Genomic DNA, 21,258 nt, shown 5'->3' on the forward strand with positions numbered 1-21,258 from the left:
TGGCCGAGACACCCCAAGGGTGTCTAAGCTTTTCCTAGACACCCCAGGGGTGTCCCAAGGCCCTAGGTGCCCTCATGCCTATAAATAGTGCCCTTATGCCTCACTTTTGGAGGATCTGGAGTTTTGGAGAAGAATAGGCGAAGCCCTGCTGCAGTGAAGAGTGATCGAGCGCTCCAACACCGCCGAGTTCTTCATCGGATCTTCATCACCCGCGTCCCTCCCTTAGCATTACCCCTCGTCGGTAATCCTAAGAAGAGCAAATATCTCGCTTTATCCGAGATAGGCGCTTCAAGCTTCTAGATCCCCTCGCGGATCGACGAGGCTCTGTCCGATTTTTCTGGGCCAGATCTGATTGCCAGGTAGTCCACGGATATCGACGTCCCCGTCACAGGCCAAAGACCCACGCAAGCATCGACGTCCCCGTCACAGGCCAAAGACCCACGCAAGCAAGAGACGACGAACGGATCTTGTGTTTATTTTCGAAAAGTTGTAATTTTTATTGAACGGATCTTGTGTTTATTTTCGAAAAGTTGTAATTTTTATTTTCGTTATTTGAATTTCATTTGTAACGTTTAAAGTTTTAATGAAATCAATGATGAAGGTAACTTTTTCCGAAAACTTTTGGATCATTTTCGAAAATTTTCGTTATTTGGATTTCCCTGGGGTTTTGGATCGTCGAATGTTAACTCGTGTGGATTTCGAATCATCGAACGTTGACTTTTGTTGCAACGCATTGAACGGCGTTGACCTAGGGTTACGCGTTGATCGGCGTTGACCTTAGGGTTTCGAATCGTCAAACGTTGACTAGTGGTCGCAACGCGTTGACCTGGGGTTACGCTTTGACCGGCGTTGACCCTAGGGTTTTGAATCATCCGTCGTTGATTAGTGTGGATTTCGTCGAAATATCCAACAACTGGCGAAAAAAGGCCAATTCGGACTTCAAAAAAAAGGTTCGGGGGTCAAAATTTGGTTAAGACACCCAAGGGGTGTCTCAACAAAACCGAGACACCATTGGGGTGTCTCGGTTTTGCCGAGACACCCTTGGGGTGTTTTGGCCAAAACCGTGGTCCCCCCATGGTCTCTTTCCATTTTTGTTTTCCCCCCCTCTTTGCTTTCTCTCTTGTTTTAAATTTGTTTCCCCTTTTGTTTTCCCCCTTCTTTTCAAAAGAGGATTCTTTCCCTCTTAAACATCTTCTTCTACCTCTATCCCTCCACCATTGTTTCATCTCTTTCAAGAACTCCAAACCCACACAAAACTTCGGATTTTGGGTGTTCTTCTCTTTGCCGAAGTTGATCTCTCCTCCAAGCTAGGGTTCCATCATCTTCAACCTCAAGGAAAGCTTCTTGATTTGGTAAGTTCCCCTCTCAAAACTTTCTCCTCCCTTTTGAAAAGATTATAGCTTTATGCTTGTAATAGGAGTATGCCAAGATCATGTCTTTTTGGTTCTCATGGGTTGGATTTCATGAAAAGATAGGCTCTTGATGATGGGTTGTGAGTATGAACCCAAAATTTGGGGGGTTTTATGCAAAATTACAATAGGGCCGAATTTTGGGGGACTTTTGTGCAAAAGTGGACTAAAATTTGTAGGGGCTTTCATGCAAAATGGGACTGAAATTTTGAGGCTTGGACTTTAGACCCATTTGACCACAACTTCGAGGGGTGTTTCATGCAAAAAGATCACAAATTGTTGAGGGTTTTATGTGCAAATATGGGCCGAATTCTTTTTGGGGGCTTATTTGCAAAATTGGCCGGAAAATTGAGGTGGTGTTCATGTAATAAAGGACTGAAGTTAGGACCTAGATTACATGCTCATTTGGTCAAAAGTTTGAGGGGTGCTTTATGCAAGAGGACCAAAAGTTGTTGGAGGGGTTTATTTGCAAAAATCAGCTAAATTTTACAAAAAGGGTCTATTTGCAAAATTAACCTAAATTGGGGGGTATTGGGGTGCTAGATGATCGAATGTGACGACCATGACCCAAAACGAATGTGCCCTTGACCCGAATTTAGCCTTGAACACGAGGGGTATTTTGGATATTTCACCAAAATTCACCGCAAAATGACAATCGTTGTTTAGCATGCACGAAATTTGTAGGTTTAATTAGACTTCAACTGTAAAATCCTATTTATTCATAGGACTTTAGTTCAAGTTCTTAATTTCCCTTTTATATTTCGTGTATTCATATTTTAGATTGTACCTGACTTGCTGCTTTCTTATTGCAGATTTTCGATGTCTCCACGTCGACCTCGACCTCATAGGAGTCGTTCTCATTCGCAGCACAGCGAGGAAGAGGTTCCCACAGCATCTTTTCCAGCGGCCTCTTTCTTTAGGGGTGAGAATTTATATTTTCTGTATCCCTGATTGACCTCTTCGCGGGTCGTGAAGGAAGAACCGACACCCTCCTTCGCGGGGGTTAAGGTTTCGGACTTGTTTTGCTTAGCCAATTCAAGTCTTCGGATATATTGGGGCGATCTCGTGTCGTCTTAAACCTTATAGGTCGGTGTGTGTTATCACGCTATCTACGTGATGATGCATACCGTTCTCCCGGTATAGGACACTCGAAATTGTCTCTCCAATCATTCCGTGAACGATTTCATCTCATTTCTTATGAGATAGATTTTCTAACTCTATCCTTGTGTTCTATTGCAGTAGAGTTTCCCACGTGCAGCCTTCCTCCTCATGCCAATACTGGTTGTAGTCGGGAGGTCTTCTCTTCAGCTTCCATCAGGCAGGCCATTAGTCCACTCCCTCAGTTTGACAGAGATCGCTCCGACGAATTCTGTCGTTTGATACGGGAAGGAGGGCGTCATTGCTTACGCCATCTTATTACGGATGCCTCCTTTACTGCGGATTCTACCTCTACTCAGGCTTTAAAGAAGCCTAGTTTCCTGTTCGGAGATCACATTGAGGATCCTGCTACGTTGACCCTTACCGAGGAACACTGGCTGACTCTCGACGAAGGAGCTCTCTTGTACATTCCCTCCATTCCTCGTCAATATTCTTTCACTCATTTGAGGGGACAAGCCGTGGGGCGACAGATGTCCTGGCACCTTACTAATGATGCTGAGGGAGTCCAGTGTGGATATGCCTCTCATCACAAGACTCCTGGTTCTAGCGGGTATCATCATATCCGTGGTCTTCGACCAGGGATCATGGGCCTTGACACTGCACCCCTGTAGGCATTGAAAATTGTCTATAGGTCTCCACGAACAGCTCAGTGTCAAAGAACGACGATGAACGTCACTATCCGATCCATAGGAGTTCGATTGACGTCGATGAACGATTGAAGTGAATCGACGAACTACTTGAGCTGATTTCGAAGGCACGGGCTAATCGGGAACCCTGCGATGTTTACAAAAGGAACAACGCCCTTCATATGCTGATTTCGAAGGCACGGGCTAATCGGGAACCCTGCGATGTTTACAAAAGGAACAACGCCCTTCATATCTCGTTCACTCTACAGATAATCCAACCATCGGAGTGGATAGAACTCTTCGTCAGGCTTCCAACGCACTTGGAATCACTCAAATCCGAGTTCGGACGAAGAATTTACAGCGGAAGCGGGCCAGGCGCAGGAAGGCATCCTCTTCCAGAAATGTTCGCGGGACCTTCGGCTCGAAGATCCAAGATCCCATTGCCGCTGCTGCGCCCGCACCACGCGACGTTCCCGCATCGTCTAACGTGGTCGAGACCGCAGATCCGGACTTCTCCTCCGCCGAGGAGATGGCTACTGAAGACGCTCCAGCATTTTTGGAGAGCAATTGACGAAGCCCTGCTGCAGTGAAGAGTGATCGAGCACTTCAAGGGAATTCTTCATCAGATCTACATCACCCGGCGTCCGTTCCTTAGCATTACCCCTCGTCGGTAATCCTAAGAAGAGCAAATATCTCGCTTTATCCGAGATAGGCGCTTTGAGTTTCTAGATCCCTCCGCGGATCGACGAAGCTCTGTCCGATTTTTTCGGATCATATCTGATTGCCAGGTAGTCCACGGATATCGACGTCCCCGTCACAGGCCAAAGACCCACGCAAGCAAGAGACGACAAACGGATCTTGTGTTTATTTTCGAAAAGTTGTAATTTTTATTTTTTTCATTATTTGAATTCATTTGTAACGTTTGAAGTTTTAATGAAATCAATGATGAAGGCAACTTTTTCCGAAAACAAGCTGGCGACCACAGTGGGAGCCGCGCGAACGCGCGCAGCGCCTGCATTCAAGATCCGGCGTGAAGAGAGAGATCGAATACGAGTGGGCGGACGAGAGCGAGCACGAACCGTCGCGAAGAGGTACCTCTCTGTCCTCTTCCTCCAGATCCGCCTCTCCGAACACGCAGGAAGGTACCTCTCCAGGAAATGGGTCGCCCACCCCCGCGCGCCAACCCAAGGACTCCCCATTGCCGCTGCTGCGCCGACAGCGACTGCCCGCGTCGTCCAACGTGGTCGAGACCGCAGATCCGGACTTCTCCTCCGCCGAGAAGATGGCTACTGAAGACGCTCCAGCATTGTCAAAGAGAGCACGCCAAAGACGGCGTCAACGCCTTGCTAGTCAGCTGGCCAAGGCTTTGGAGCCGATGGACGGGATCCGCTATAATGTGGATCTAAAATCCAGGCAGCGTCGGGAACAATAACGGCAAACAACCAACTCCTCCTCCAAGACAGAAACGAACGAATGGGTTCGTGTCAAGAGGACCCGCTCCACCCTCGAGGAGCGAATCAAGAAGCGTCGAGCATTGCTCGCACATGCCCGAGCCCTTTTGCAGAAAGCGAAAGAAATGCAGAGGGGAGAAGCAGTGGAGAAGCCGCCTAAGCACAAGCAAGTTTGGGTGCCAGCACTTAAGGCAAAAATGGGCGGAGTTATCGTCCAGCCTATTTCAAATCCAGATCCCGTTTCCCCTGTACCCGCACCTCCGACGGAGTCAGGAAAGAACGTGGATCTCACTAAATCCAGGGGTCCTTTGAAGGGTCGCCTCGATCCTAAAGATCGAGGTAAAGAACCCGTCAAGGAGCGATTGGGACTGTTGAAAAGTCCCCAAACAACAGTCCAGACTGGGGGTTGTACTAACAAAGGGAAAGCCCCTATTACCGACCGCATTGGATCGCGAGTCGAAGTTCAAGAGCCCGTTGGACTTTCGCGCTCTCAAAGGCGTAAAAGTAAACAAGTGACTCTTGGAGACGCAAATAAAGCGTCAAGTCCCCAGAGGGAAACATATTGGTCTGATAACGATGTTACATCTGGGAAGACGTGCCAACACCTTATGGGTTGCTCCAGTTATCAAACTGATGAGCTCTACTGTAGGGCTGGGGGTGCGAATAAATCCCAGAAAAGAAATGTTCAAGACACGGAGCCTCACTGTCTGTGTGCCAACAACATCAAGGCGGTGTTGTCAGAATGCTGCTGTTCTAAAACCCCAAAGAGGGTCTCGGTGTTCGAGAGAATTATCAAGCCAAGGCGTTTTTGTGGGAAGAGATTCGCTCAACAAGAGGAAGAATACCTAGAAGTGTCGGCTAATATGACCGGCAGAGGGAAATCAACGCGACACTTCAACCCAGACCGGCTCGCCGGAGTATCCCAGCGTGTGACTCGATCGCGATCGGGAATCAATAAGCGAAAGAATTACCAAAGGATGCAAAAGGGACTTCCTTTGGAAGAAGAGGTGTCAGATGCTGATTCAGATTCTTGCTCGGCTATAGCGTCCGATGACACGGCATCGAGCGCGGGACAACCCTACGAGTCATTCATGATCAACACCGAGCAAATAGCCAAAATCATTGAGGATGCTCTAGCCAAACAGAAAGAAGCATTCAAAATCGAAATGGAAATGGCCATGCAGGAGATGAGACAAATGCACGACCAACAAATCCGAGCTTTGTCAAATCAGCTAGTTGAATCCAGCCGTCGCACCCAGAACGCCACAATTGACAGCGATCCAGAAGTGGACGAAGTCATCATGGCCAACGCACCGCCCAAAAATACTGGGGGTGGTTCCACCAAAGGTAACAATGCTGGGGGTGGCCCCGTTATTCCTCTCGAAAACTGCCCAAAACAGGATATGGATGAGGACGAAAAAATGAAGGATCTCGAGAGCAAAATTAACGCTTTAATGACTGCTCAAGAGGTAAAGAAGACCGGCATTCCGTGTCCTTACCCGAAAGAGTGGGACTCGATCCCGTATCCAGCGAAGTTCAACCTGATCAACTTCACGCCATTCGACTGGAAGGGCTCGCCCACTCAGCATCTAATCTACTTCAAGTCCCACTTGGGCACGATCTCCGACAATGAAGCCTTGATGGTTCGATCATTCGTCGGCACCCTTCGCGGGCCTGCCTTCGATTGGTATCGGCGTCTTAAATTTGGAAGCATCAACAGCTGGGAGGACCTGGAGAGCATGTTCCTCACTCATTTCTTCGATGATGATGCTGAAGTGTCAATCAGGACACTCTTCGATGAGAAACAAAAAGACGGAGAGTCGGTGGATACCTTCATCAAACGCTTCCGCAATCAGGCAATGAACTGCAAGGATCCCGTCACGGAGGAATTCATCTTGCAGACTTGTCATAATAACTTGTCCATCAACATCTTGGACGTTATGGGAGTAGAGCCACTCAATACTTGGAAAGAGTTAAAGGTGCGCGGCGAGCAGGCCGAACACTTCCTCAGAAGGAGGAAGGTTGAAAGATGCCAACCGATAACTAACCCTCTGAATCCGGGTCTCGTTTCCCATAATGAAGGGAAGACACCTACAACAATTGTCGACGTTAATCAGACGTCGCAACAGCAGCCCCGAAGACAGCAGAAGACTTCGGACTCGAAGCTCCAAAAGGAGTACTCATTCAAGGACGAAGACGTTCCAGCCATCTTCGAGTCCCTTCTTGAAAACAACAAAATCAAGCTGCCACCCATCACAAATCAGGAGGAAGCTGACAATACTACGGATCCGAAGTACTGCGCGTACCACAGGAGGATCCTTCATCCCACCAAGGCTTGCTTTACCTTAAAGAATAGCATCCAAACCCTGGTTGAAGCCGGCGTCATAACGTTAAGATAAGCCAAACAAGAACGGCTACACTCCGAAGAGTATACGAGTATAAACTGCTTCTCATGACTCCGACAAGTATAAGAGTATAAACTGCTCCTTCCGATACTCCAATAGGTATATGAGTCTAAACTGTTTCCTACTGTTAATGAGAAGTTCCTGGAGAATGTTACGCTAATATTCTTAAGGATAACCCGGTCATGTAACGGAGTACAAAGTCAGACCCAGTTCCAAGAAGGAAGCTGGGGGTGGATGATTCATGTAATGGGAAGTTCCCAGAGGAATGCTATATGTAATTTTCTTAGGGATAACCCAATAATTACGAACAAAGTGATAAACATTAAACCCCCACTGTGGTTTGTACTCCCACTCTCACTGTCTACCTGGTCAAACCTTCCTACAGTTAGGACCAAAACCAAAATCCCCTCTCGATTCCTTCAATGAACGAGAGGCCCACAAATTAAGCGATCAAACCTTCCTCCAGTTAGGATCGTCTCAAACCTCCCATTCGGTCAAACATTCCGACAGTTAGGGCCAAAATCAAAATCCCCTCTCGATTCCTCAAATGAACGAGAGGTCCATTTTCAAATCAAGTGATCAAACCTTCCTATAGTTAGGGTCACCTCAAACTCCTGTTTGGTCAAACCTTCCTACAGTTAGGACCAAAACCACAATTCACTCTCGATAAACGAGAAATTTATCTTTAGTTCGGTAATCAAACCTTCCGACAGTTAGGGTTATCCGAATCTTTTCGATTCTCGGAGTAGAGATCCCACTCCTAGTTTCACCTTTTTGGACTCTGGGGGTGGAGATCTCACCTTGAGTTTCCTTTCCAAATGAAGATAGAATATAAAATTCTTCCTCTTCAGTGCCGGGAGATAGAATATAAAATTCTTCCTCTCCCGCATCGGGTTCGTCTTTGCCATAAGAAAAGACACCACCTTTTCAACTCTCAAAATCCGTGCCTCACAGGTACGGGGAATTTTATCCCGAATCCTAAGTAGGGATAAGTCAACGCCTAACACGCGTTGCCGGTTTAGTCTTTTACCGATTGAAGAAGACACCAGAATCCGAGTCTGGGGATTTTTATCCTGAATCCTAAGTAAGGATAAGTCAGCGCCTAACACGCGTTGCCGGGTAGTCTATTCCCGTGAGAAAGACGAAGTCTACGTATTCAATGTCGTAGCGCTAAAAGAGTTAACTCTTTTAGCACAACGTTATGTGCAGAACGGATCTAAACAATCTGCATGCTAGCCCGACTCAAACGGTAGTCGGTAAAGGCTCATCAAACCCGTTGATGGCTGAGAATTTGCCAAAAATTCTATAAGTACGAGTCATCGATGCATCAGCTCTGTTAGTTGGTCTCGTGACTCGATTATCCAACAACATTAAAATAAGATCCACAAATGCAGATGAATCAGCTTTAACAGTTGGTCCTGCAGCCCCGACATTTGAGACCGTTATGCTCCAATACCTTAAGAGCTTAAACTGTGTATACTCCAGCAAACGTACGAGTATAAACTGTGTTAATGGCGATCCAAAACCCGGGGGTCAACGCCGGTCAACGTGTAACCCTAGGTCAACGCCAGTCAACGCGTTGCGACAAAAAGTCAACGCCCGGCGAGCTGAAATCCTAAGTCAGCGCGACGTGACAAAGATAGTTAGTTCAAAGTCAACTCACAGAAACGAGCCAAACTCAACTCACTGGTGGTAAACTCGAGACTCCGACGACGGCCAGGCGATAAACGCAGCACCGGAAGAACTTCGGTTATTCGTTAAAGCATCGAATAAACCGAAAATCGAAGGAGCCAAGAGTTGAAACTAACTGCAGGTCCTTTATGCCGACTGAAGGCTAGATCAATCACATCCAAAGTGTCCCAGCCTCTTCTATACAAGAAATGAGGCCGGAACGCTTTGGAGGGGGTATCTGTAGGCATTGAAAATTGTCTATAGGTCTCCACGAACAGCTCAGTGTCAAAGAACGACGATGAACGTCACTATCCGATCCACAGGAGTTCGATTGACGTCGATGAACGATTGAAGTGAATCGACGAACTACTTGAGCTGATTTCGAAGGCACGGGCTAATCGGGAACCCTGCGATGTTTACAAAAGGAACAACGCCCTTCATATATCGTTCACTCTATAGATAATCCAACCATCGGAGTGGATAGAACTCTTCGTTAGGCTTCCAACGCACTTGGAATCACTCAAATCCGAGTTCCGACGAAGAATTTACAGCGGAAGCGGGCGAATGCACCTCAACGGAGCGTCTCGGTTAATGTGAAACACCCCGAGGGTGTCTCAGAAAATCGGAGACACCCCAGGGGTGTCTCGGATTTTCCAAGACACCCCAGGGGTGTCTCGGATTTTTCGAGCCAAGGGTGTCTCGGAAAATCCGAGACACCCTAGGGGTGTCTCGGAATTTCCGAGACACCCCAAGGGTGTCTCGGAATTTCTGAGACACCCCTAGGGTGTCTCGGAAATTCTAAGACACCCCAAGAGTGTCTAGGAATTTCTGAGACACCCCAGGGGCGTCCCAAGCCCCTAGGTGTCCTCTTGCCTATAAATAGTGACCCTAGGCCTCATTTTTTGGGGATCTGGAGTTTTGGAGAGCAATTGACGAAGCCCTGCTGCAGTGAAGAGTGATCGAGCACTTCAAGGGAATTCTTCATCAGATCTACATCACCCGGCGTCCGTTCCTTAGCATTACCCCTCGTCGGTAATCCTAAGAAGAGCAAATATCTCGCTTTATCCGAGATAGGCGCTTTGAGTTTCTAGATCCCTCCGTGGATCGACGAAGCTCTGTCCGATTTTTCCGGATCAGATCTGATTGCCAGGTAGTCCACGGATATCGACGTCCCCGTCACAGGCCAAAGACCCACGCAAGCAAGAGACGACAAACGGATCTTGTGTTTATTTTCGAAAAGTTGTAATTTTTATTTTTTCATTATTTGAATTCATTTGTAACGTTTGAAGTTTTAATGAAATCAATGATGAAGGCAACTTTTTCCGAAAACAACCCCCAGGCGAGGTGTCAACAGTTGCTCCTACCGTGAGTAATCGTCTGGCTCTTCTTGGGAGAAGGTTACCTCCACCAGATTATAGATGCTATGGTTGGGCTTCCTCATTAGCCAAGGGATGGTGGACACGCATGACCAGTTTCGTCTTGGCGCGTTGGGAGAGGAATTTGAAGAGCAGTGGATTGTATGCACCTATACGAGCCACCATGTACGGACTCCCGGTCAGCTGTCGCCATTTCTTGGCGTTGTTAGAGACATACATGCCTGACAGTAACACATTCCTGACCAGCGGTGGTGAGTTAGGGTTGGCCTTGCATGAGATGCATCAGGTTTCTGGTCTTCCGATGGGGATTGTCCGTATCAGGAGTACTTTCCTTCGAACCAGCAGTTGGAGTGGTTGAAGAAAGATACTCCCGATATGTATGACACTCTTTGGGACCTCACTTGTTACTATTATACCTCCTTGATCCAGACTTCTCCTCTAGCGAAGAAGAAGAAGCAAATCAGCTTGAAGCAGTTTGCTGGCTATTTGTTCCAGAATTTGGAGGGTGATTCCAGCGAGCCCATTCGTGAGTTACATGTGTTGACCCCTACCGCCATTAATGAGTTGGTGGAGAAGGCTGAGGCTCGTTCTTACACTATTGCCAGTGCTGAGGGAGCTTTTCCTTTGTTATCTTTCTTGGGGGGATTGATACGACCCCCAGTCTGATTTGTCATTTGGGGACCTTTCAATGGTCCCAATCGTTCTTTGACAGGTGCCTTACCTCAGTTCTCCGGTAAGGGACCGAGGCGATCTTTTAAAGGAATCCTTGATCTTGAAGGATTCACGTTCTTGCCTAACTCCGTAGGAGGTGCGAGAACGGGATCTGGATTTGAAGAAGTTTGGGTGATAAATCCACCCACTTTTGTCTTAGATGCCGGGTTTGACTTTGGCACCCACATCTGCTTGTGTTTTGACGGCTTCTTGACCGTCTCCTCTTTCTGCATCTCTTCCGCCCCACATCTGCTTGTGTTTTGACGGCTTCTTGACCGTCTCCTCTTTCTGCATCTCTTCCGCTTTCTGCAAAAGGACTCGGGCATGTGCCAGCAAGGCGCGACGTTTCTTGATTCGCTCCTCGAGCGTGGAGCGATTCCTCTTGACGCGGATCCATTCATTTGCCTCTGCATTAAAAGAGAGGTTAGTTGTCCGGCGTTGTTGCTCTTGGCGCTGTCTGGACTTTAGATCCTCATTGTAGCGGATCCCGTCCATCGATTCTGCGGCCTTGGCTAGTTGTCGCGCGATGCGTTGATGCCGTCTTTGACGTGCCCTCTTTGATAAAGTTGGAGCACCTTCATCAGTTGCCTTCTTGGCGGAGGGGAGATCTGGATCTGCAGACTCGACCTCTTTGGATGCCGCCGGGATGTCACGGGATACGGGTGCAGCAGCGGCGAGGGTATCTCGGATCTTGGAGCCGAAGATCCTGCAAGCATTTTTGGAAGATGAAGTCTTCCTGCGCCTGTTTGGAGAGGCGGATCTGGAGGAGGAGGAAGAGAGGTACTCTTCAAACTTTTGTTGATCGAACTCGTATTCGATCTCTTCATTCACCCGGATCTTGAATGCCGGTTGCGTCACGACAGTCTCGGCAGCGAGGCTGTTGGCTCCCACTGTGCTGTGTTTTCGTCAAAAGTTGCCTTCATCATTGATTTCATTAAAACTTTAAGCGTTACAAATGAAATTCAAATAACGAAAATAAAAATTACAACTTTTCAAAAATAAACACAAGATCCGTTCGTCGTCTCTTGCTTGCGTGGGTCTTTGGCCTGTGACGGGGACGTCGATATCCGTGGACTACCTGGCAATCAGATCTGATCCAACTGAAAATCGGACAGAGCTTCGTCGATCCGCGAGGGGATCTAGAAACTTGAAGCGCCTATCTCGGATAAAGCGAGATATTTGCTCTTCTTAGGATTACCGACGATGGGTAATGCTAAGGAACGGATGCGGGTGATGAAGATCTGATGAAGAATTCCCTTGAAGTGATTGATCACTCTTCACTGCAGCAGGGCTTCGCCAATTCCTTTCCAAAACTCCAGATCCCCAAAAAATGAGGCCTAGGGTCACTATTTATAGGCAAGAGGACACATGGGACGTTGGGACACCCCTGGGGTGTCTAGGAAAAGCCGAGACACCGACACCCCTGGGGTGTCTTGGCTTTGCCTAGACACCCCTGGGGTGTTTCGACTTTCCCGAGACACCCCGGGTGTCCCAGTTCAGCCTGAGACGCTCCGCCGTGTATGTTTGATTGTTTCCGCCGTAGATTCTTCGTCCGAACTCGAATTTGAGTGATTCCAGGTGCGTTAGAAGCCTGACAAAGAGTTCTATCTGCTCCGATGGTTGGATTATCTGTAGAATAAACGAGATATGAAGGGTATTATTCCTTTTGTGAACATCGCAGGGTCCCCGATTAGCCCGTGCCTTCGTTATTTCGAAATTCTATCAGCTCACGTAGTTCGTCGATTCACTTCAATCGTTCATCGACTTCAATCGAACTCTTGTGGATCGGATAGTGGCGTTCATCGTCTCGACTTCAATCGAACTCTTGTGGATCGGATAGTGGCGTTCATCGTCGTTCTTTGACACTGAGCTGTTCATGGAGACCTATAGGCAATTTTCGATGCCTACACCCTGATCTGCCTAACACGGGTTCTTAATTTTTGAAGTTCGGATTCAGCTGATTTCTGAGAATCCTGCCACGCCTGCAGCCTTAAGTCCATTTGAGAAGCAATATAATACGACACGCCATTGGCACGAAGATCCCTCAAATGTTCGACATTCTGTTGGAGGTCAATTAAATAAGCTTCGATCAAATCGGCCAACTCGGCGTATCTGTCTTCTCTGATTCCTAAGACATGGCGATCGAGGGATCTTTTAAAGTTCTCGAAAGGGGATCCTTTGAGGATGACTCGATCGACGATAGTATTCAAGAAGTAGATAAAACCCTGAAGATCAGAGCAAATAACAGCCTTGTCCGGATCTTCATCTGCCAATAAAGCTTGGATACGATCAGACAATGATAAAGGAGAAGATGCAATAAGAACTGATAAAAATCAATACAAAATATATATATGTGCACACATGACGATGAATAGGAGTATTCCAAGTGCAATGGAAAATCCCATGATTTAATTACCTTGACTTGTCGATGCCGTGGCATGCTCCACAGTAACCGAAGTTTGTTCAGGAATAATACTTGACGGTTGATTCGCCACACCAGATGATTGTTCAGTTGTGTCTTCTGATGGTTTCGGGTCTAGATCAACGGATCCCTTAGAAGTGGATTCTGCAAACGTAAAAGGATGAATAGTAGACGTATCAACTTCAATGGTTGGTCCTACGACTGAAATTCTTATTTAATTATTAAAATTGTTGGCCTTCTTGTTTTGATGATGTTTAATAAACAATTTACTACTAATGTTGTTTGTCTAGTGTTTGTATTTTCGTATTTATTATAGACAAACAACGAAGTTGGAGGATGGATGGAATAGAGCCTTAACGATCATATCAAATGGAGGTTGGCGGAATGTCGGGTTGAAGCTTATACAATTCAAGTTAAAGATCAAGTTCAAGCTTCATCCGCATGTGTACCAAGTTGAGCTACAATGAAGATCAAGATCAAGCTTGGGTAATCTAGTTTAGATTTTATAGTATGTGTGTTAGATACTCTAAGCTCAATATCATATACACACACAGTTATTGGTTTCTTCGTATATCTATATAGTTATATAGATATACATAAGTTTTGGTTTCTATGCATATATATAGTTATATATATACATACATAGTTTTTGAGTTTTCATGTTTATAAATATGAAATCATATATTTCATATTTACTATTGTGTTTTGGTTTATCTACTTAGATATGAAACAAATATATTTTCATATACATACTCCTATGTTTCATTTTCTATTGTATTCGTAAAAATATTGTTTTCTTAGTTTTTGGACTTAACAATATTCATATACATATTTTATTTAGTCTACATAATCATTGTGCAAAGTTTCAAAACATGGTTTAGCCTAAATGTCAAAATTCATATGTTTACATTTTCGTGTTTTGGACTATTTTGCAAAATGATGATATTTTTCATTTGGGAAGTCCTTTTTGGAAACTTTTCAAAGGACTTCCCAAATGTTGATCATGTTGTTCTTTTAACTTTTACGACGGGATCGAATTTTTGAATTAGAAACTTTTCTCATTTGGTTCTTGTGTTTTAAAATGATCATAAACTAAAAAAAAATATTTACATGTACAACACATTTGTGGAAAGGTATTTTGGTAACATGCATCACGCATGGTGTCCTGAGTATAGCGCAACCCGTCGAGTAGCTGCTCACCATTTCAAAGTCCTCTTTCCAGTTAATTAGCTTAATTATAATCTACAACCCCAAACTGTGAAGTTATAAATAAAACTCTGCTAATACTTTTAGGACCAACCAACTAATCATCCACATTCTTTGGACATCTAAGGATAGCAGAGCTTGCACTGAAAAATCTAAAAGCTAGCATATTGTCAGAAGCAAGTAGCAACCCTGCAAAGTTTATCTGAATTCAGAAATGCTCAAGGAAAGATAACGAAACTGCTCAGTTTTCACATGTAACAGCGCTTCTAGCAAGATAAGAAGCCAAGGGACTCATGTACACAAAATACCAAGCCAGCACGCATACCTCCATAAAACGTGGTAAATAACAAGCTCGTAGATTGTTGCTTGTAATGATGATTCATGATCAGCAGAGCTCTAATCATTTTACAAAAACTACATTACATTACATACAATACAAAGCAGATCGAAGGGCAAAACAGGTAAACGCCACCCAAAATTGCTCCCTTCAAAGCCAATCACAACTAGCGCAGATATTTACATAGCACATCATAAACCACATTTCCCTCCTTGGCATCTAATACCTCTATTAATACAACAAATCTACAGAGCATATATCTTCTTCTTCTCGTGATCTGACAACCCATCCAAGTCAGAGTATGCCGAATAATGAGACCAGGAGAAGGACTTGCTTCCGCTCCCTCTTTTGATGCGCCTCTGAGAATCTTCACCGAACTTAAACTTTTGCTCAAGAATCCAATATCCTAATAGTAGCAGAGTCCCAATCATTACCGGTGCTCCAATCGCTGTTATTGTTATTGCCATCCATGAGGCTCGCCTTCCAACAACAACAAAAGCCAGGGCAAGAAAAGCACTGCAAGTACTAAGGCAGGCCGCCCACATTAGCTTGTTAACAACCGAAACCACCTGCTTCTGAGCACCAGTCTCCCATGCAACCAAAGTGATCTGGACCACAACTACCGCAAGAGAGATAAAAAGTGCAGTAGCATTTAAAAGGCAGAACACTCGAAATCCCATAGTCTCTGCTACATTTGCTTTGCCAGACACATAATACTGTCCTGGCAAATTGAAGATGGCAACAAATGCGATGGAGGCGATGAGCACAGCAACAACTGTTACCGAGTTGATGGTATTTTGGACTGCCTCCCTGTGAAGTTTCTTCAGCTCTTTGGCAATCCCTGTGACTCTTTTGTTGGTTTTGGCATTCTGGATGAGCTGGTCATGAACATCATGCTTTATGTCGCTCACAGTTCTTCTAAGCATTGATTCTTCATCAAGTCTACCAATGTTTCTGGCATTGCAGGCACCAGCTTCTCTAAGGATCTCCATTAGGTCCATTTGTGACTGATCATAAGGGACTTTTTCTGCTAAATCTAGCGCAGTTTGATCCTGACTGTTAATGGCATTTACTTCAATTGAACTATAAGACAATAGAAGCTGTACTATCTGGAAAAAAAGGAAAATTTGATCATTATGTCAGCAGCAAAACAAGCAGAATAAGTTGTTATTGTATTTGAGCAAACATACATATCAATCGACATTAAATTTGGTAGCATTCAGCCAAAGTATTATGCTTGTCAGCATGAAATAAAACAAGATCATGGAGAGCTTTATTCTTTGAACAGTCTCCAAGAATTATTTACTCCAGAATTCAGTACATTCAAAACTTTTATCGCAGTACGTCAAATAAATCATAACCGACATGATATAATAAGCAGTCAGAAGCATCTCAAACAATTTTTTTTTTCTTTTTCATTTGGAGACCAAGGAATTCAAGATACAGATAGGGATTTCACGAACTATTTTCATAGCATATGCATAACATACTTATCATGGAGAGATTAGAAGACATAAGAAATTTCTAATTAGTACTGAACAAAAAAATCATGTAAACAATCCCTAAAAACAGTTCATTTACTTTTTTTTTAGGATTATGCGTAACGCATGCAAAGACTAAGTTACTGAACAGAAATCGTAGAAGATATATCGTATAAAACAGAAATAATGCTTTCGTCCTCACACCAAAGTTATCATTGTTATAGTTGGTTACATGCAAATGACAAATAGGAAAGGCAGGAATCTGGTTCATAATCAATACAAATAGGGAAGGCTATTCCTTCTTTCTTTTTCGGACTGGCATTGGCCCTCTAACCTAGAATTTGATTGTTTCTCTTCTCCAAAGGGGTTGTGAACGGTGAAATTGCTATCTTCTATCCTTCTAAAGCCTGCACCTTTCATAGATCCTGTGGTTCATGATGCTACCTTAGCTAGCAATAGGATATCCCATAACATGATAAAGTTCTTTTCTTAGATGAGAGATAACTGAATACATAAATGTACCAATAGGAGTGAAGTGCAATGAAAGTAGACAGAAACTATCTGCTAGGTTACACACGGTTAAGGCATTTACGAGGAAATGGAAGTGCCCAAGATTTCTGGCAATAAAAGATGAAGCTTGAGTTAAAACTTGAAATTAAGCTGAAGATTCCAATGTCAAATAGAGTAGCCTTGCTTCAAACTTAAACAGCTTTTGGTTTTGTAAGATAAACCCACAAATGAAAGCATTCTATAATGACTTCTAGAGAAGAAAGCCTCAGACAAGCAATTTGTTCATGCTATAAAGAACATATCATCTATTCTCTTGTACTGTAAATAAGTTCAGTTACAATATGCATCACAATATGAAAGCTAAACACTGAATGGTTTTTCATAGAAGGCATCCAAGAACATTTCCAGTTCCATGCTCATCTGCTATTCTGATATGCACTTTATAATTTGTAACGGTATCATATCAAAACATGTACTTTAGAACAATGAACTTCATTTAATGAAGTACTCTACTAAGAAAGATAGAACTAGTTTTAGGTGTAGCTAGCTTAAAAATAAATCTGATAAGATGTTACCAGGTATTCAACAGAATAATCTAAAATAATAAATATATTTAACAAATTGACCAATTTAACTAAAAATTGAACTAGAAGTCAACAGTATTTTTAATTAACAGAAGAAGAGTTGAAACAAGCGTATAGTGTGCGTGCATAGTGACTCCTTACCTGAGGCCTCCATTTTCTCGTGGCTATATGCAACGCAGTATTTCCCTTCTTGTCGTGCATGTTGAGAATTAAAGGATCTGCATTCAGCAATTCCTCCACAACATCAGTATTCTTTCCTTTCACAGCCATATGAAGTGCGGTCTGGCCCTTCTTATCTATTATAGCAACTATTCCAGGATCCCTATCTATAAGTGCTTTAACAATCCGATGATGACCATTTCTAGCAGCCATATGCAGTGATGTCTTGCCATTTTTTCTCACAATCCTCATTGAACTCTCATCCACATCTAATATGGCATTCACCACATCCAAATGATCCTTAAATGCAGCACAATAAAGAGGGCTAGTATTTGATGAATCACATTGACTGCAAAGTTCAGGCCATAGGACCACTAGCTCTTTTACAATACCTGCATTTAAGCATTTCATGGGGCAAATTTTAAACCAGCAACAAACAAAGAAGAATGCTTCAATTTATAACGCATATTGATGAATACTATTTCCATGTTATATCTTATAGCATGACATCTGAGCCATGTAAACAAACTCAATAAGCCAAATAGGCTCAAGTCATCCTATTTCCAGCTGATACCAATGCCTCACTTCTGTCATGTACCAAGATAATGCACTAAAAAATGAAAAAGATGATCGAGATTTCTTAGTAGTTATAATCTCTCAGTGCTCAGACACTTCTGCAAGAAGCTCCGGGCTTTTGAGAACGATTAGAATGAATAAATCTTTAGCTTGCTAAAAAAATACAAATATTTTTTTAAATAGGCGCACCTAATGGATGCTTCCTTTTACTCTCCCTTTAACCGCCATATTAGGTGCCGCAAAAAAAGGGGTGTGAAATTATTAAGTAAGTAAATATCATTTAAATATGGATGTGTCCTTGGTTAGATCTTTCAGAGGTTGGTATGTAAGTAAGAATTGTGCTCAAGTAACATAGCTGAGAAGCTTCTGAAACAAATGAATCTTTGAGAGGAGAACATTCCGCAACCAATACCAATAAGAGCTTCAGTTAATAATTTTGAGTAGTCTTCTAAGAAAAAGTTGCCCTAATTTCGTCAAATTTCCATCAAATTTGAATGAATTCAAATCATTAGCCTATTGTTACCAATTAAAAATAAACCTATGTTACCAGGTACTTCTACTCTGAAGCTGTACCCGTACCCAACACATACCGACCCGTACACAAACTCCTTGGACACTCCTTACACATATGCATACATTTATTCGTCAATTATACAATATATGTTTTAATTTAAAACACTTATCATACATTTTTTGGACATATATCTTACGCTTCTCATTCACTTCTTGAAACTCGTTAGACATAGATCAGGTTCTGAACTATGATTTTGAAGGGTCCTTTGGATGTCTAGTACAAAAACTAGTGATTTTCTAATTTATATTTCTCATAATAAAAGAAACATAAAAATGTTATAGGAATTTTAATTATCATCCTTGTTCTCATATAAGTTATTAATTCTAATATACAATACAGGTGTATATCAATATTTATATAGTGTTTCCACATACCCGACCTTTTACAAATTTGCCATGTCCTGTACCCAATGTTACATTAAACGCTGGGCGCTTCTAGGCGTCAGACTTGGCGCCCAGCGCTTAGTCGTCTAGGCGGGCGCCTAAGCGGTTTCTGGGCGTTTTTTTTCTTTCTTCATTTAAGTGGTGATCGATGAGGTTTTGCTGAAGGTCGGAGGAGATAGTGAAGGTGTTCATATTTGGATGTTAATGGAGTTTGGAGGGCGTGTAGGCTACGACACATAAAATCACAATCAATGCCTACAGGGTGCAATCCACGTAAGCAGACAATGCTCCCCTAAACGCTCGTAAAATCTAAGTGGGCAACTTAAATACCGTCTAGGCGCTAGGCGCTAGTTAGGCGGCCTAGGTACCGTCTAGGCCTAGGCGTACGCCTAAGCGGACTAGGCGGAGGTTTTTTAAAACAGTGCCTGTACCCATACCCATGCAACATAGAATGTAACCTTTTTCTGCCCTCCCCCCTCCCCATGCCCCCAACCCCAAATTTCTAGATCCACCATATCAGGCCCATCATATCTCACACAATTCAGCTAGACAGAACTTCAAACTGAAATGGAGTCTACATAAGTTAAATATTTTGTATTTTTTGTTTTTTATTTATTTATTTTTATATTAAAATGCTAGTTAGGCTCATGGTCTCCATTCTACTGCACATCTATCGGAAATAGAGAACTAAACAATTGTCTATTACCAACTACTTACCAATTGAACTTATAAGATAAGATAATTTATTATAATAAAACTAGGAAAACGTATCCAAAAGAATTCGAGAAAATTAGACAGACAATTCCAACGTTTCTTCCGCAAACTATTCTTCCAAGACAATTGAAAATAGAGAACAAACCAACTCTATCTCTTAATTCAGGACATCACAATTGCAATTTTTTCTTCTCAAAAGTCAACCCTTATAAGGTCAAGGTCAAACTTCAGTTCTACTCCAGAATGCTTCGTCCATTTTATCTCCATCAATTTCTCAAGCTCTACTTCTTAGTTCAAATTATAGCAAATCCCTTTTCCCACCCCAAATTCTCCCAAAATAACTTTTATTTTCTACACAATTCAGTACAATAAACACCATGTTCACCAAAAGGTCCAAAACTGAAACAAGTTCAAGAAATCTCACCGACGTAGCCCTGTTTCGCCGCCACCTGAATCGGGTCCATATCCTTCCTCGATCGAATCTTCGCCGTCTCCAGATCACAGAATCCGACGAGATACCGGAAAAGCTCCTCCTGATTGTTCTCAGCCGCTATGTAGAGCGCCGTCTCCCCCGCTTCCGTTGTTGCCTTCATCAGCGCCGCCGCCGTCTCCGCTCTGGCACCTCCGACGATGCCTCGGACGACGGATACGTCTCCGGACGTGACGGCGGCGAAGAACGACTGGTGCAGTTGCAACCGGAGATCCATGAGCTAGGGTTTCGTTTTTCCCCAATTTCAATTAGAATTTTTTTTCCTTCTTTTTTTCTTTTTCTTTTTCTTTTTCTTTTTTTTTTTGGGCCCGTGCTCCCTGTAAAACCACGAAAGTGAGCGAGATGGAGAATTGAGTGAAAATCGTTGCAGGGTTGAGTAATGTTTAATTTATTCATATTCGAGTGTCACTGATTGAGTGGAATTATATGTTTGTTTGAGGGGTGAAAGGGACTTTTGTTGAGGAGGTGGCGGGAGTGATGGAAACAGTTAGAACGTGGAGTTGGACGACAAAATACGATAGTCTTTTTTTTTAGAATTTTTAGATATTAGCCCCTTACGTTGAAGGTAATTTGTAGTTACTCCATAAGTCTCCATATTTTGATTTTACCCCCTCAAGTTGATATGACACGTTAATATAAGGGCCTCTTATCAACATATCATGGCTATTTTAGGGCCTAGTACAAAATATGAACATAATTATAGGGGATCGCATCAACATATTATAGATATTTGAAGGGCACATAACAACATATAAAGATGTTAAGAGGCTAATATCAAATTACTTATGATATAAAAGTCTAATATCTAAAAAAGCGTTTTTTTATAAATTACATAATGACCTTGGTGTAACATGAAATTACACATTACATAATTGAGTTTTTTAGATCTTAACCCCTTACATCATAAGTAATTTGATATTATCCCCTTAAATCTTCATATTCTAATATTAGCCCCCCAAGTTACTATCATGTGTTAATATGAGGGGCTCATATCAATACATCATGGCTATTTAAT

At 43.3% G+C, this 21,258-nt stretch overlaps 1 protein-coding gene across 1 annotated transcript; it reads right to left on the bottom strand.

Moving 5' to 3' along the window:
- LOC109844879 (ankyrin repeat-containing protein At2g01680) lies at positions 14,738 to 20,610 on the bottom strand. The gene is made up of 3 exons (XM_020414048.1): positions 20,178 to 20,610; positions 17,489 to 17,898; positions 14,738 to 15,881 (listed from the first exon to the last, which is right to left on the bottom strand). The coding sequence occupies exons 1-3, from the start codon at positions 20,458 to 20,460 to the stop codon at positions 15,018 to 15,020; spliced, it is 1,557 nt and encodes a 518-aa protein (XP_020269637.1). The 5' UTR covers positions 20,461 to 20,610; the 3' UTR covers positions 14,738 to 15,017.

The sequence above is a fragment of the Asparagus officinalis genome, chromosome 6 (genome assembly GCF_001876935.1).
Source record: "Asparagus officinalis chromosome 6, Aspof.V1, whole genome shotgun sequence".
NCBI classification, from domain to species: domain Eukaryota; kingdom Viridiplantae; phylum Streptophyta; class Magnoliopsida; order Asparagales; family Asparagaceae; genus Asparagus; species Asparagus officinalis.